At 41.2% G+C, this 17,134-nt stretch overlaps 1 protein-coding gene across 1 annotated transcript; it reads right to left on the reverse strand.

The window, feature by feature from the left end:
* Positions 1 to 11,063: 11,063 nt before the first annotated feature.
* LOC110881202 lies at positions 11,064 to 12,481 on the reverse strand. Its single transcript, XM_022129540.2, has 2 exons — positions 11,939 to 12,481; positions 11,064 to 11,388 (listed from the first exon to the last, which is right to left on the reverse strand). Exons 1-2 carry the CDS (start codon positions 12,479 to 12,481, stop codon positions 11,326 to 11,328), a joined length of 606 nt encoding a protein of 201 aa, XP_021985232.2. The 3' UTR covers positions 11,064 to 11,325.
* Between the last annotated feature and the right edge of the window lie 4,653 nt (positions 12,482 to 17,134).

Raw genomic sequence — 17,134 nt, forward strand, 5'->3', positions numbered from 1 at the left:
TATTCAAGGTGAAGGTGCTCAAACTCGTCTCCAATGAATTTTCTTTCAGTTAATTTAAGGGGATACCGGATTCCCGTAAAGGTGACTGGGTTAGGGGCATAAAAACTACATACAGAGTCCACTTCATAGCAATACAAGAAATAAAATTGGATGCTACAGCAAATTTTATGTTTAAAAGTTTTTGGGGACGGTCTGCATATAATTTAGAAGTGGTGAATGCAGAGGGTCGGTCCGGGGGTTTGGCCTGCCTTTGGAATCCGGCCTTGTTTTCATGTGACAATGTGGTGAAGAATCGGTTCTTCTTAATATTGTCCGGTATTATGTATCAATCAGGTGTTCGTATAAATTTGGTGAATGTCTATGCCTCGAATGACCCGAGTGTGCGTAGGAGTATATGGGCAAATCTGGTGGAAATAAAAAATACCTTGCAGGGGTTGTGGGTCCTAATGGGAGATTTCAATGATATAAGGGATGAGTCGGAGCGGTTAGCTCAGAGTTCATAGCGGCCAGCGCGGAAGCCTTCAATCATTTTATATTGTCTGCGGGCCTTTGTGAATATCATATGGGGGTGGTAGGTTTACTTATATTTCTGATCGCGGAGACAAATTGAGTAAATTGGATCGCTTTCTTGTTTGCCTTGGTTTCATGGAGAGGTGGTCGACGGCTTTAGTTCAGGCACTTAACCGAGATGCGTCGGACCATAGACCAATTTTATTATCCACAACCCCTACGGACTTTGGGCATATCCCGTTTAGGTGTTTCAACTCATGGTTGGAGATGCCGGGTTTAATGGAGTTGGTGCACCAAATTTGTCAAAACTTCGTTTTTAATGGCCCGGCTGATTTGGCTTTTTCAGTGAAATTGAGATTGTTAAAAAACAACATCAAATCCTGGCTAAAAATGGAGAGAGATCGCACAGACGGGGTCTATTTGGAAAAAAAAAGAACCGAATCCGGAGTCTTGAAAGTTTAGCTGAGGATCGGGTCTTGGATGATGGTGAATTAAATGAGAGAGCTGAATGTATCAATATAGTCTTGGAGGTGGAACGTAGAAAGCAGATGGATACAAGGCAAAAATCCCGGGGTAGGTGGGCACTTGAAGGTGATGAAAACTCAGCCTTTTATCATAATGTTATTAATTCTAACATCAGTAATAACCGTATAAATGGTCTCATGATAAATGGGAATTGGGTGACAAATCCAGTGGAGATCAAAGACAATTTTTTCAGTTTCTTTTCGAACCAGTTTGTGGAACCTATGTCATCGAGGCCTGCCATTATATGTCATAACCTGGTTACTCTCACTGAGGCCGAAGCTGATTTTCTGGTTGAACTGAAAATCCCAAAACGTATCCGGATCACAGTGGTTGGTTGTTTTAGTCCAAAACACCTATTGATTAAGTGTTTGAACTATGACTAGTCAAGAAATATCAAGAATGAAGATGAAGGTGAAGCTAATGGATTGAGGAATACAACTAGTGTTGTATTGAATCCAAACAGAATGATGTAACAATAAACAACCTTGGAAATCAGATCAAAGCTCAATAAGAATGTAAACAACACTTGATTCCACCAAGAGCCAAAAGCTTGAATGAGTTACAATGCTTGGGGTATTTATACTAGCATCCTGACTAACCAGCAAATTTATAAATTTGCTGGAATCTTAACTACACTAGGTCAGGAATATTACTTCTAGATAATTACAAAACAACCCCCTAAACATTCAAAAGGCATACAAACTACAACTAAACTAATCCAGTACAAGTACCAACGATCTCACATGCTCTAACAATATCCCCCCTAGATCGTTGCGTGCTTGTCTTCTCATTCTTCCGTGGTGACCACTGGATCTTCTGTTGTAACCACTGGATCTTCCGTAGTTTGCTTTTCTGGCTCGATTGGATTTTCTTCTACAACGATCGTTTCTGGTGGTGCGACAATCTCCGTTGGTGCTACCGGAGGTTCCTGATTAATGACGGCTTCACTTGATTTTGGGTCCTCCTTAGTGGCCTCATATGTGGATGAGGCCGGAGGTGTTGGTGTGGCTTGAGAGTCGGTGGTGGTCTGAACTGCAGTTGAGGCAGAGCTTCCTTCCATGGTTTTCTCGTGTTTCTTTTTCCTTCGACCTTCTTTCTTTTTCTGCTCTTTCTCTTTTCGTTTCTCTATTTTGTCTACCATGTCGAGCATGTCCCTTTTTAATCTCCAGGCACGCTCCACTGCTCGCTGAAACAGTGCTGCCTCTTCAAGATTTGCATTTCCAGCTCCGACATTGTTACGACTCGCATTCAGCATGGTGAGATCAGACAGCCCGAACTGAAACACGTCCATAGGATCCAGTATTCGAATATCAACATTGTCGTTCGACCTTAATACAGCTTCACCGGTTTGACTATCGTAGAACCATTTCTTGAAATCCTTAAGTGCCACAGGGATTTCTTCCGGAAGCTTGACTCTGGTGACTACTTTAGCAGGGTTAATAACCCACGTCACCTTTCCCTTGCCTGTTACTGGATCGAAAGAAGTTTTGGACACTCGGCGTCTTGGGCGCTGTGGGGCATGATTCGGGAAGTTCTTGTCGCATTCGCTTGTAATTAGACGTTCAAAGTCTCTTCCGATGCCTCTGTCACCATGGTTGAGCAAATTCAGACGCCCAAGCTCTCTTAAATCCCACCTTGGGAGCGAGAAAAGATCAAATCCTGTTGTGAAATATTGTATCACACCACCCCGTCTCTTTACTACAAACATGCCCCTGAGGTTATCATACATCCAGCTAATTATTTTCTCAGTTTCCTCAGATTTAACGACCTTTATCACTTGATGAAGATCAGGGAGCTTTTCTCGTTCTTTTCTGAACCACTCGGGATGTTCAGGAGCAAATGTCTTGCCGTCTTCTTGCTCATATAAGACCTCGTCTTCTAGCCCCCACTCAACAAAGGTTGGTGGCATGATTTCTCGATCTGCTTCCTCTTCTTCCCTTTCGTTTCCCTCCAATGCCTTTTCAACCGACTCTAATCTCTTTTTCTTTGCTTCGGCTTCCTTTTCTTTGCGAGCCGTTTCTTCTTGAATGAAAGCTTTAAAATCGAAGATTTCATCAAATGTAAACATCGGCTCAATGTTCGCTTTTTCACATATTCCCCGCATCATCCTGTAGAGCTTCTCCAAACTGGCTTGCTGAAATCTGACAAACTTGGCTTGCTTGGCCATGTATGCCGTCATTTCCTTGTTCTTCTTTCTCTGATCCTTGAGTTTCTCTCTCAGGATGTTTGTATCATTGACTTGATTCTTTAACAAACAAATTTCTTTCGCCACAGAAGGCCCGGTGTCCTTTATCAATCGATCGAACAAGTCCTGAAATGGTCGTAGCCTTTGTGGAACAACAGGTGGTTTTGAGATTCTGGTGGGTTTGACTGGGGAAACCTTTGAAGTACCTTCGCCTGCTTGTGCCTCGTCAGGATCAACAAGAATTTGATCAACGAAATCATTGAGGTCTTGAGCTTCTTCAGGAACTACTTCGGGCATCTCGGAAGAAGATATTTCTTTACGTTTCAGGCTCTTTTCTCGTTTCTCTTTCTCCTGTATTGCATGAATGGCTTTCAGATCTTGAATATGTTTGCGTTGCTCTTCAGTTTGTGCCGCACTGATTGCAGAACTCATCAAACGTTCAGAACCTCCTGTTGTCTTTTTCTTCTTAGGAGGTTCTTCATCTGCAGGTTGCTTGCCCTTTCGTTTTTCTTTGCTACTTCCTTCTTTGGCGGCTGCTTCGGCCTGTGCTTGTGCTGCTCTCTGTTGTTTAGCTTTGACCCCTTCTTTGTACCTCTGATATGCAGCTTTCACGATGGGTAGTCTTTCAGCTCTGTACATCCAGTCGTGCAACAAAACCCATTCGTTGGTTTTGATTTCAGTATATTGTCTACTTGTGGGCACGTGGAATTTGTAGGTATTTCCGTCATTGGGGAGGTCTTTGTGCTGATCATTTATGAGCATCTGAATAAATCTCGGATACATCGCCCAAGTCGCTCCATTTGCATTTTCTCTCATATAATTGAAAATTAATCCAGAGAGATTGAATTTTTGATTTGTGCATAGGCTCAGCATAGCTGCAGACCATTCCAAATTTAAGCCATCAAACCCGCCTTTTCGATGCGCTAGACTTGTCGAAATTACATAAACAATAAACCTCCAATCCTGAGTCAGACCGCCCCTTTTGATCTCCTTCTTATTTCTGAAATCCCCTGCGTATCCCATTCCTTTGAAGCCGTCAAGAATATCGTCTTGACTCATGCTTTGTGGTTCATCACTGTTGTCTTTGAGCTTCAGAACTTTACGTACCCTTTCCTCTGTCACTTCAACTCTTTTATTGCGTACTGTTGAAGAGATTCCCGGTTTGTTGTTAATGGATTCCAGCTTTACGTTCTCCCAGAATTCTCGAATGTGAAGAGGGTAGACAGGAACGGAAGTCTCCACTGCATAACTGATTCTGCTATCGTGAACCCATCTAGATACGTCCTCGAAGTCGGTTGGAACTAGATTAAGATTTATACTCTGGTTATGCTTGAGGGTTTTATCCCATTCGAGCACTTTCACCATTCTGCACAGAAAACGAAGCAAGTTAGAGTGTGTGTATACCAGATAAACTATGTACGAGATTAGAATTTACATAAGATATATACAATTTAACCATGAAAAGAAATCAATTAAAGAAAATTTGAATATATACAACAACTTCGCTGCCAGATCAGATGATTTCTTCGCTAATGTTGGCCAAAGACACAGATTACCGGATAGATAAGTTAAATCCGCTAGCGAAGATAATGAAAACATGGTTCTGACACGGAACTGATTTGTCAGCGAAGATCACGATCTATCTCGCCAACCGAGCGAAATAGAGTATGTGGCTCGGTGCTTGAACTCGCGTTCAAGACTTGCGGTCTTCGCTGACTTCGCCAACACTTCTGATCTTGATAACTATCGACAAATTCGCTATGTTCGCTGGTGGATCAGTCGTGATTTCAAGTGAATCTTCGCTAGCGAACATAGCGAAGACAGCGTTTCATTACCGGAAATGGTTGATCAGCGAAGATAGCGATTTTGATCACTATCCGAGCGAATTAAATCGCTCGCTGATTGCTCGAACTCGCGTTCGAGACTTTTGGGTTTCCCTTAACTTCGCTATCATCGCTGTATTCATCGCTGTGTTTAAGATGTTCTTATAAAACCCTTTCTAAAAACTCATGACAGTTTGTGACCGATTGATTTCTTATTAATAACCCTTTTCTTAACCAACCCAAAAACCGACTCGAAAGATAGACAACAATGATTGATACGGTCTAGAACATGATTTAATCCTCCTAACATAAATCCAAAGACAGATCTATCAAGCAAACCCCCACTAACTAACCCAAAACCTTCAAACAAACTTGATACAATGCTATCTAACATGAATCGGCGAATCAAACGGATAATTATCAAACCAATGAACTTTAAATTTAACCAACAAACATACCTGATATTCTTTGACTGAAAAGATATTGTGTTGATTATTTTGAAAGAAAATAGATGATCGGAAATTATGAGAGAAGGACCGGCGATGAAGAAGAAGATGTAAAAATTTGAACTAAGACGGTTAAAAGGTATATATAGGTACGGTCAAAAAGTAACCAGCGAACTTATATGTTCGCTGGTATCTTAATTTCGCCGGCTAATATATAATTTCAAAAAGTTTGGTTTTTGCTTGAGGATTTCAAACGTTCTCGAAAAACGTGCCCGTTTATGTTTGAAAGCTTGTTTATTTTGGAATATTTACAGTGATGCTAACATTTGGGCCATTTTGACTCCGAACTTCAACTTTCTTGCATTGCGAGGATTCATTTAACTCAGATTTTCTTGAAATGACTGACGCTTACCCGAACTTACCTGCAGAAGATCATACTGCCAACACTTGCCACATTCTTTATATATTATTACTATTATATTACTAACCAGGGCACAGGAAAAACTGTCAGTATGTTTGTCCGCTTAAATCCATGCATCCTTCTTTCAACGTACCTTCGGAGAGCGTGTTTTTATCATGTTTTCGGTAATTTTGACAAGTCTTCGATGGCCCCCACACAAGCTATTGAAAATAGAATCATTACGCCCTCGTGAGTCCCACATCAGGACATACCCCCGCGATCAAGGTATGCACAAAGATTCCTCATAACGGGTGAGTATATTGGATTCATTCTCTTCAACGATAGAACGGAGATCAGGTCTGTACTTTCGTACAACAGAGATTCCAGGAACTATCGAGGGTTATGATAGATGGTTCGGCGAACAGGTCAGTACTACCGTACAGCAGAGTTGCCTACTGATCTATCAGAGAATTTGGCCAAAGATGGCACTTATTATGGATTTTGGCCAATAATGGCGCTTATTATACAGGGTTTGGCCTTCTTTTTTTTTTTTTTTTTTTTAAGGAACTTATTAATAAGAGAATATCATAGCATCGCGTCTAGGTCAGTACCACCGTACAGCAGAAGAGCAACTATGATATCCTCCGAATGACATACCAATATAAAGACCCGAAATCTCAGACTTTGGCAATCCGTCAACGCAAGATTCAAGACCATTAAGCCATATGCCGCAACGTGTTACCCACTGAGGTACGTAATGCCTGAGAAAAGCCAGAATTCTTGTGTAGATATTATGTTCGGCTCCCTACCAGCAGTTTACTCGTCGGTGTTGCTGAATCTGCCGACACGTCGTTGCTTGGTACCCTGATTGTATATTGTATTCTGTTCAAAGAGATGACAAAGTGTTAGCAATTTTCTATCACTTCTTCTAACAGGAGTCTGACATAAGCATCTGTTTCAAGGATTTTCTAAATATCCCCCCTAAAATTTTCATTTTCGTAAGTCCATTAGCCCGAAAATAAAATTTTAACAAGAAAATCTTTTTGGTGGGCGACATTTTTCAATACTAGTTTTATTTTCAACAAGCAAAAGCTTTATTATATTGATTTTAATTAATTTTTTTTTTTTTTAATCAACACAAGATTCATTTCCAATCAAGGAAATTAACCATTTCTAACCAGGTTACCAACTGGTTAAAACGGGTTTTGTCAAAAGCTTTCGTAAAGATGTCGGCACGTTGCTGTGTCGTATCCACTGGCACCACTTGAATGTAACCCTTTTCGTAAGCGTCTCGAATTGCATGAATGCGAATTTCGATGTGCTTGGTTCTGGAGTGGTGCACGGGATTCTTCACAATTCCCAGACAAGCCTCATTGTCGATGAATATCGGAGTCTTCATGATGTTGATTCCGTAATCCAACAACTGATTCTGTATCCAGAGAACTTGTGAACAGCAACTGTATGCCGCAGTGTATTCCGCTTGAGCTGTTGACGTGGACACTGTTGTTTGCTTCTTGCTTTGCCATGAAATCAGCCGGTTTCCCAGAAATTGGCATCCTCCTGAAACCGACCTGCGATCCACTTTGCAACCTGCATGATCGCTGTCAGAGTAAGCAATTAAGTCAAAATTACTATCTTTAGGATACCAAAGCCCTAGTTTTGGTGTTCCTTTCAGATAGCGGAAGATGCGCTTTACGGCAATCTCATGGGATTCCTTGGGATTTGTCTGGAAACGAGCGCAGAGATAAACTGCCCACATGATATCAGGTCTGCTTGCTGTCAGATACATCAAAGATCCGATCATTGAGCGATAGAAAGATTTGTTCACTGACTTTCCCTGAGGATCCAAAGTGAGCTCTGTTTGGGTGGCGAATGGCGTGCTTGCCACTTTGCAGTCATTCATGTTATATTTCGAGAGAATGTCCCGAATATACTTAGCTTGATGAATCAGAATTCCATCCTCCCTTTGCTTCACTTCTAAACCCAGAAAGAAATTCAGTTCTCCCATCATGCTCATTTCGAATTTTGCCTTCATGATCGATTCAAACTCTCTGCACAAGGCCTCATTGGTTGACCCGAATATGATATCGTCCACATAGATTTGGACTAGCATAACATCTTCCCCTACCTTCTTGGTGAAGAGTGTCATGTCAATCGTCCCTCTGGAATAACCACAATCCAGAAGGTATGTGGACAGAGTTTCATACCAGGCGCGTGGAGCTTGATGAAGGCCATAAAGTGCTTTATCCAATTTGAAATAACGGCCCGGAAAATGAGGATCTTCGAACCCTGGAGGTTGACACACGTAAACTTCTTCCTTGACTTTCCCGTATAGAAACGCACTTTTGACATCCATTTGAAAGACCTTGAAGTTTCTATAAGAGGCATACGCCAGGAATATTCTGATTGCTTCCAATCTTGCAACTGGAGCAAAAACCTCTTCGTAGTCAATCCCCTCTTCTTGTCGAAAACCCTGCACCACCAATCGAGCCTTGTTCTTGATAACCACCCCACGATCATCCATCTTGTTTCGAAAGACCCATTTAGTGCCGATAGGAAACTTTCCTTCAGGTAGATCTACAAGTTCCCACACTTTGAGTTTCCTGAATTGGGATAATTCTTCTTGCATTGCCTGAACCCAGCTGGAGTCTTGAATAGCGTCTTCGATGTCACGTGGAACTGATTGTGATAGAAAAGCTGCGAAGAGACCTTTGTTGATGCTTGCTGACTGCCCTCTAGTGCGTACTCCTTCTTCTACTGCGCCAATGACATTTTCAAGAGGATGATTTTTATTTGTCTTGTAACCTGCATTTGTCAGAGATTCGATTTGCTGCGGACGGTTGGTGAAATGTTCGTCGACATAAATTATTGGTGGATCATCGTCTTGAGTTGGCTCATTCACATTTGCCTGTGAAGAAGAAGCACCATTTTCTTGGGTGTTCTCAGGCGAAGTGTGACCAGTTGATTCATTTACAGCCATAATCGGATCGGCAGATGATGGAGATAATCGAGTGGTGAAAGGAGTGAAACCAATGTCAGACGAGTCAAACAAGGGTTCAACTTGAACGTCTTCGACTGGCTCAGGGTCAGACGCAGTTTCCGGAATTTCAAAGTTATTGAAGATCACACTCACATCATAGAACCAGTCAGGAGTGCTTCCAGTGTTGGTGTAATTTCCTTCTTGAAAGTCCACATAGTACGATTCGATCACCATCTTTGTTCGTTTGTTGTAAACACAGTAAGCCTTCTGAGTGGATGAATACCCCATGAAGTAGCAGATATCACCCACAGCTTCAAACTTGACGAGATTTTCTTGAGTGTTCAACAGAGTGCACGAACATCCGAATGGCCTGAAGAAATCTATAAGAGGCTTTCTTTTGAAGAGAAGCTCGTATGCTGTCTTTCCATGAGGTTTCACGATGAGCACCCTGTTCAGAACGTAGCATGCTGTATTAACTGCTTCAGCCCAGAAGATAATTGGAAGCTTGGAGTCCACCAGCATGGTTCTTGCAGCTTCAATCAACGTTCTGTTCTTGCGTTCAGCGACTCCATTTTGCTGAGGAGTTCTGGCTGCACTGTATTGAAGATGAATCCCTTTTTCTGCGCAGAATGATATGAATGTCTGATTTTTGAATTCAGACCCGTTGTCGCTTCTTATGGACTTCACTTTCCGTTTGATTACGTTCTCTATTAAGGGAATGAATGCTTTTAAGACTTCGGCAGTCTCGCTCTTTGCTTCAAGAAAATATACCCATGAAAATCGAGAGAAATCATCTGTTACAACCAAACAATAAGAGCTTTTAGCGAGACTTTTAACACTGATAGGACCAAAAAGATCCATGTGCAGTAACTGAAGTGGTGCAGAAATCGTGTTCACTGCTTTGGTCTTGTGAGGTTTCTTATGCTGTTTTCCCTGGGCGCATGCAATACATTTTTCAGAAAATGGAAATTCTTTAATCGGAAGACCTCTAACTAAGTTTAACTTAGATAGTTTATTCATATTTTTGAAATTGACATGGCCCAGTCGTCTATGCCAAAGCAGTGACTCCGATTCTGAAGCTTTAGAGATAAGGCATGTTAGATTGTCATTTGTCTTGGCATTCTTCATGTTGAGCACATATGTGTTGTTCTGTCTTGGAGCAGTAAGCATGATCATTTCTGCAGGAACAACATAACCCGGCTTCAGGAACAGGCATTCCATGTCATTGAACAGCACTGAGATTCCTTTATCACACACTTGAGAGACGCTCATGAGATTATAGCATAACTCTGGAACATAGTTGACATTTTCCAGCGTGAGAGCTTCGGATACTACATCGCCTACTCCAACAATCTTCCCTCCCTTTTCGTCTCCGGCAAAGGACACGAAGTCGCCATCAATAAAGCGGAAGTTCTTCAATAGATCTTTTAACCCCGTCATGTGTCTTGAGCATCCGCTGTCGACGTGCCAGATGTATTCCATGAGCATTCGAAGCCATTTCTGGAGCTTATTATGATATATACAAATATACAAATATACAGATTAGTTTGATTTAGGAACCCAAATCTGTTTCATTTCAAATCTATCGTGGTTTTGACCCACTTTGACCTCTTTTTGTTTCCAAAGATACGCAGTTGAATCAACCAGATTTTTAACAGATTTCTTAAGATAATTTAGTTGCTGCGTGACGTTTGTAATAAAATCATGTTCTGGTTTAGGAAACTTTTTGGTTTTACAATGTTTCGCTGTATGTCCTAAATGACCACAGCGAAAACATCTTTTATGTCTGGGTCTTTTGGTGTGAGAAGATGATGTATGTGATGAGAATCTTGAGCTTTTTGCTTTCTTCATTTTCTTGTCCACTCTGCTTTCATCTTCGGGAAATTCTTCATCACTGTCTGAATCGAGTGAGCTTTCAGACGTGTTGTCCTTGCTTGAATTTTGTTCTTCACTTGCTTCACAACTTGAACATTCGAAGCTTTCATCACTTGTTGCTTGATCTTCAGTTGAGATTTCTGAATGCGAACTTTCTGATGTCTGTTCGTCTTCTGTGGTAATGGCGCTTGATTCTACATTATCTTGATCTTCAGTAGCTTTCTTTTCTGATTCTGTCATACCTGTTCTGGAAGGAATAAATTCGGGAATTTCCTTTGTAAGGAATTTTCCAAAGCTATTCCTTTTTAATTCTGGCACAAATACAGGAGATTCACAAGCAACATTATCATCACGACACGCATAATTCAAACCATGACATTCAGACACATAAGGTTCATGATCACGGGTCTCAAATGTAGGCACATGGCCCTTACAGTCATCCACAGATTTAGTTTTAGGCACTTGGCCATTACAGTCATCCATCCTACTTAAACTATTACATTCATCCTTATCATTGTTTTTAGAACAATTCCAGACGAACCAGTTAACGGTGGAATAACTGTCGCCTGAATAACCAATTCCTATTTTTGACCCTCCGCAGTCTCCATCATCATCGCACACATCTTCTTTACACTCAATGGAATCTGCATTGCTTTTAGAACAGTTAGCAGTTGTCTCATTTTCATAAAATTCATTTTGTTCAACTGAGGCCTTTTCATTTATGAGATCATTTTCGGGATGAGGAGTAGGCATAGGCACGTAGTTTTTGCTGTGAGGCGGAAAGAAAAGTTTTCTTTCATTTCCGTGCCTATCCTTATAACCAATCCCGTCTTTCACAAACGTTGGTCGTTGGCAATTTTTGATGTCAGTAAAGGCCTTTTGACTGACATTCCATTTATCTATTATAATCTGGAGTTTGTTCTTTTCATTTAACGCTTTTTCTAACCTTTCAGTAAGATCATTTATGATAAAATCTTTTCTAAACACAAATTCTTTAAGAGTTTGCATTTCAGCCAAAGTTGAGTTCAACTTTCTCTGATATGCAGCCTCATTTTGTTTAAGCTCATTATTAATTTTTAAAGCTTTGTCCTTTTGCCTTTCAAACTCCAGATTTAGGAATTTATAATGTGCCACGACATCAACGCATGCTTCGGAGCATAACTTCTCCTTGAAACTAAGTGGAATACTATTTACCAAGTCTTTGTCAGCCTTCTCTTTTGATGCATCTGCTTTCATGGCTGTAGCTTGAACTTTATCCTTTCCTTTCTCAGCATCTTTTTCAGCTTTATCACCAGACTCCACTGAAGGCAGAATACCTTTCAATCCCTGGTCAGCATCATTGTTTCCAGTTGGGATTCCCGTTGTCTGCTTCTCAAAGTGCTTTGCAGATGATTCACTAGAGATTTTGGCCATCAGTGCTTTGTTGACTTGTTCCTTAGCTTCAGTGATCTCTTCGCTCCAGTCATAGTCTTCAACAACCAAAGCCTTTGGCGTGCTGGGAGAAGCGTTGCTTTTGTTCTCTTCGGCAGTGATCTGTTTAGCAGCAGGAGTAGCTTCACTGTTTCCCTCTTTCAACATCGGACAGTCACGCTTGAAGTGTCCAAGATTCTTACAGTTGTAGCACCTCAGCTTAGACTTGTCAAAACCAGCTTTTCCAAGACCTAATCGCTTGCCTGTCTTGTCTTGAAACTTCTTCAATCTCAGAGTGATCATGGCCATTTGCCATTTCAGATCCATTTCTTCTATATCATCTGGATCAACCTGATACATGTCTTCGGCAGTAAACATCTCCTTCTTCAATTCCCCAGACATTAGGGCTTCATAGCTGCTTAGGAAAGTGTTGAAGAGTGCCACATTCTCGGTTGAAACTTTCAGTGCTTGAGTATCGACAGTGATCGTTTTCTCAACAAGTTGTGGGGCTTTAGATGCGCTTGCGGAAGCATTTGCATAAATTAGATCAGAAGCTTGTGGAGTAATGCCCCCTGAAGCGAGAAACGCTACATTCTTCAGTCCTGCTGAAGGTTGAGTTGCTTTAGGTTGATATCCAGCGTGTTCATCTCTCTCTTGTTTACGTCCATTTCAAATGCCCTTAGAGTGTTGATCAGATCTGACAGAGTAACAGGATTAGGATTGTTGAGGAATTCCTTCTTGATCATCATACACTGCAGGCTCCATTCCTTGGGGAGCGAGTCAAGCAATTTCTTTATTGCAGCACGATTGGTTACAGGATTTCCAGCTTTCTTCATTTTGGTCATCATGTTTAGGAAGCGGCTAATGTGATCAGACAGGCTCTCTCCACGGACTCCGCAAAACATGTCGTATTGCTTTTGCACCATATCTCTCTTGCTTTCGATCAGTTCTTCATTTCCCTCATAGTACTCGATCAATGCATTCCAGAGTGCATTAGCAGTTCGGTGTTCTTCAAACATGTTGCAGTCGTTTGTTGATAAAGCCATGGTTAGAGCGGCGTGTGCACGACGATCACGTTGAATGAGGGCCTTGTCTTCGTCAGTGAAGGTGGTAGCATCGTTGTTAGGAACCACCGTATCTCCTCTAACTACCGTAGGAACGTGAGGTCCGGCCGTAACGGAGAGCCACAGATTGTAATCCGTGTACTCGAAGAACGATTGAATGCGAGTTTTCCAAGTGCTAAAATCTTCCGCTCCTTTCAACTTTGGTGGGCGAGTTGTGGTTCCAGTTTCAAGTTCCGCTTGAGCGATTGGACTTAGTTGATTTAGCGACATTTTTCTTTGTTTTTGACAAACGTGTGCTGAAACAGGCTTAAATTCGCTGACAGATCTTTAATTTCGCCGGCGAACGATGTTGACTGATGATCTCCGCTAACTTGTTCGCTATCTTCGCTGACACGATGTTGGATCTTGCACGAACACCAATTTATCTTCGCTGACAAATCAAACACCAAACGAAGTTAGGTTATAATTGCCGGAAACCGTGATAGGAACGCTGTGATTCGCTAGCACGGTTCTCGAAGTCGCCTTCGATAAATTCGCTAATGGGTCAAATGATACTGTTTCGCTGATGATCAGCAAATTCGCTCGAACGTTAGTCGGCTAATTTGCTGATTATGCGACGGAACACTCAGCGATTCAGACAATATCGCTATGTTCGCTACGTTCAAAATATATATTCGCTGTATTCAAAATTATCTTCGTTGTATTCAAAATTATCTTCGCTGTATTCAAAAACTCATCGCTGTATTCAAGTTATCTTCGCTAACCAGAGGGTTTATCACGAACTAAAACCCTCTAATCACTCAAAAACAGCCCAAAAACCATGTTTTGATGCACCAAAATGACCAAAATGACTCCTTAACCAAGTATTAACAACAACCTATCAATTAAACACACCAAATCAATCCATTTTAAGCCCAAAAATTTGAAAAACCTTGAAACTTTGAAAAACCTTCAAAACAATGAAAAATCTTAACATGAACACAACAACCAAGAGCACAAAGGCTCTGATACCAAATTGAAAATCCCAAAACGTATCCGGATCACAGTGGTTGGTTGTTTTAGTCCAAAACACCTATTGATTAAGTGTTTGAACTATGACTAGTCAAGAAATATCAAGAATGAAGATGAAGGTGAAGCTAATGGATTGAGGAATACAACTAGTGTTGTATTGAATCCAAACAGAATGATGTAACAATAAACAACCTTGGAAATCAGATCAAAGCTCAATAAGAATGTAAACAACACTTGATTCCACCAAGAGCCAAAAGCTTGAATGAGTTACAATGCTTGGGGTATTTATACTAGCATCCTGACTAACCAGCAAATTTATAAATTTGCTGGAATCTTAACTACACTAGGTCAGGAATATTACTTCTAGATAATTACAAAACAACCCCCTAAACATTCAAAAGGCATACAAACTACAACTAAACTAATCCAGTACAAGTACCAACGATCTCACATGCTCTAACATGAACCATTTTCCGTCTTGGAAATTAAAAAAGCGATTTGGAATGGCGTTGGGGATCGGGCGCCGGGCCCGGATAGCTTCAATTTTAACTTTATTAAGAGGAATTCGGACCTTTTTCACAATGATTTCATTAGGATTTTTCAGGAATTCTACGTCAAGGGGTCTATTAATAGGTGATGTACATCTTCATTTCTGGCTTTAATTCCAAAAGTTAAAGATCCATCTACACCTTCAGACTTCCGTCCTATCAGTTTGATTGGAGTTATAAATAAAGCAATCTCAAAAGTACCGGTGAATCAGCTTAAAACGGTTGTTGGGAAGTTGGTTTTGGAAGAACAATCAACATTCTTGGCCAGTAGGAACATCACTAATGGTCCCCTTATTCTCAACGAAGCCATAGCATGGATGAAAAAGGCGAAAAAGTCGGGTATGATTTTCAATGTATATATTAATAAAGCTTACGTTTCTTTAAACTGGAATTTTTTAGATTCAGTCATGTCGCAAATGAACTTTCCGGATCGGTGGAGGAAATGGATAATGGCTACCCTTGTCTCGGCAAGAGCTTCAGTTTTAGTGAACGGTTCACCAACTATGGAGTTCGAGTGCACCCGTAGGTTACGTCAAGGGGAACCGTTGTCGCCTTTCTTATTTGTCATTGCTATGGAGGCACTCACTGGGATCATGAAAAAGGTCATGGCGGAAGGCATTTTTGAGGAACTTCGGTGCACAAATAATGGTCTGATTCTCTCCCACCTCATTTACGCTGATGATGTTGTTTTCCTTGGGAGATGGTCGTATGAAAATGCTCTTAACCTTCGCAGAATTTTAAGATGTTTTTATTTGGTGTCTGGTTTAAAGGTGAATCTCTCAAAATGTACCATGTTCGGAGTAGGGGTTAATGATGATGATGTACAAAAGATGGCGGATTTCATGAATAGCAAAAAGGGAACTTTCCCATTCAAGCATTTGGGTTTGGTTGTGGGAGCCAACATGAATCTTATTCGCAACTGGAAGCTGGTAATTGACGTATTTAAGACTCGACTATCACTCTGGAAGGCCAAAACCTCTCCTATGGTGGAAGAATTACGTTGCTAAAATCGGTTTTGAATTCTCTACCGACATATTTTTTCTCGTTGTATAAAGCACCGGAAAAGTATTAGACTCTTCGGAGAGGATCAGAAGAGTATTCTTTTGGAGGGGCTCGGATGATAACTCGTATATGAGCTGGATGGCGTGGGAGAAAGTTATTGCTCCAACAGAATACGACGACCTTGGCTTCGGTCACTTCGAGATGCTAATTTAGCAATGCTATCAAAGCGGTGGTGGAGATTTAAGACAGATAAAGATGGGCTTTGGAGAAGAGTTGTATGGGCGGTTCATCATAATGCGAGATCTTGGTCTTCAATTCCGGCAAAGGTTACTATGGCCGGTCCATGGAAGCAAATAGTGGGTATCTAGGAACACCTTAACCAAATAGGACTAAATCTTCCTGAATTGATTTGGTGTAATGTGGGCTCCGACTCGAAGGCAGCTTTCTGGATGGATTTATGGACCGGTAACCAGCCACTCCACTATGCTTTTCCTCTTTTATTCGCGCTTGAAGTAGAGAAGTTATGCAGTGTCTCAGAGAGGGTGTTATAGGGATCGAATGGTGCCAGCTTCACGTGGTTTTGGAATAGACCGATTACTAGTGTTGACGAGGTAGCTGAGTTTCAAAACCTTGTTGGTCTACTGAACCACTTCAGTCCTTGAGTCGGTCCAGACGAATGGATTTGGAAGCCTCATCCCTCTTATGGATTCTCGGTAGCAGGTATAAAACACGCAGCGACAACATTCAATAGAACCGTCCCGAAATATTTGTTTTTTTGGAACAATATTATACCGAAAAAAGTTGGAGTTGTCTCTTGGAGGGCGTTGATGGAGAGACTGCCAACAAAAGCCGCATTGGCAGCTAGAAACATTGATGTTGGGGACACAGGATGCCCTTTCTGTAACGAGTATGATGAAACTAGTGATCATCTATTTGTGTCATGCCAATTTACGCAGGTGGTTTGGCTCGTGATCGCACAACGGTGTAAGATTCTATCTTTGATTGCCTTTAGCCTAAAAGATGTGCTGGATATACATACTACTGTGGCAGGTTCAAAAAGGAAAAAGAAGATAGTGAATGCTATATTTCAGGTTGTGATTTGGAGTATTTGGAGAATGAGAAATGAGGCGATTTTCAATCATGTTCATCCAAGCGTATCAAGGGTGGTGGAAGAATCAAAGTCGATGTCATATATGTGGATAAAAAACGATTAAGATCTCCTACTTGGACATGGGGTGAGTGGCGTAATTTCAATATTGTAATGTAATATAGGTTGGTGTTGGCCGGGTTATGGCCGTCTTTTTCTGGTGTAACTTCCTTGTACATTTGGTGTCTAGCTTCTTGCTAGTTGATTA

This window comes from Helianthus annuus, chromosome 10, assembly GCF_002127325.2.
Source record: "Helianthus annuus cultivar XRQ/B chromosome 10, HanXRQr2.0-SUNRISE, whole genome shotgun sequence".
NCBI classification, from domain to species: Eukaryota; Viridiplantae; Streptophyta; class Magnoliopsida; order Asterales; family Asteraceae; genus Helianthus; species Helianthus annuus.

What these genes read in the sequence shown, in the direction of transcription:
- LOC110881202 (XM_022129540.2), bottom strand. Translation starts at nt 12,481, where the DNA reads ATGGATCTGAAATGGCAAATGGCCATGATCACTCTGAGATTGAAGAAG. An exon ending in AGAAGGCTGACAAAGACTTG is followed by an intron (nt 11,389 to 11,938) that starts GTAAATAGTATT and finishes AAAGCAATGCAG; the next exon opens with ATTCCATTGAGTGTAAAGAA.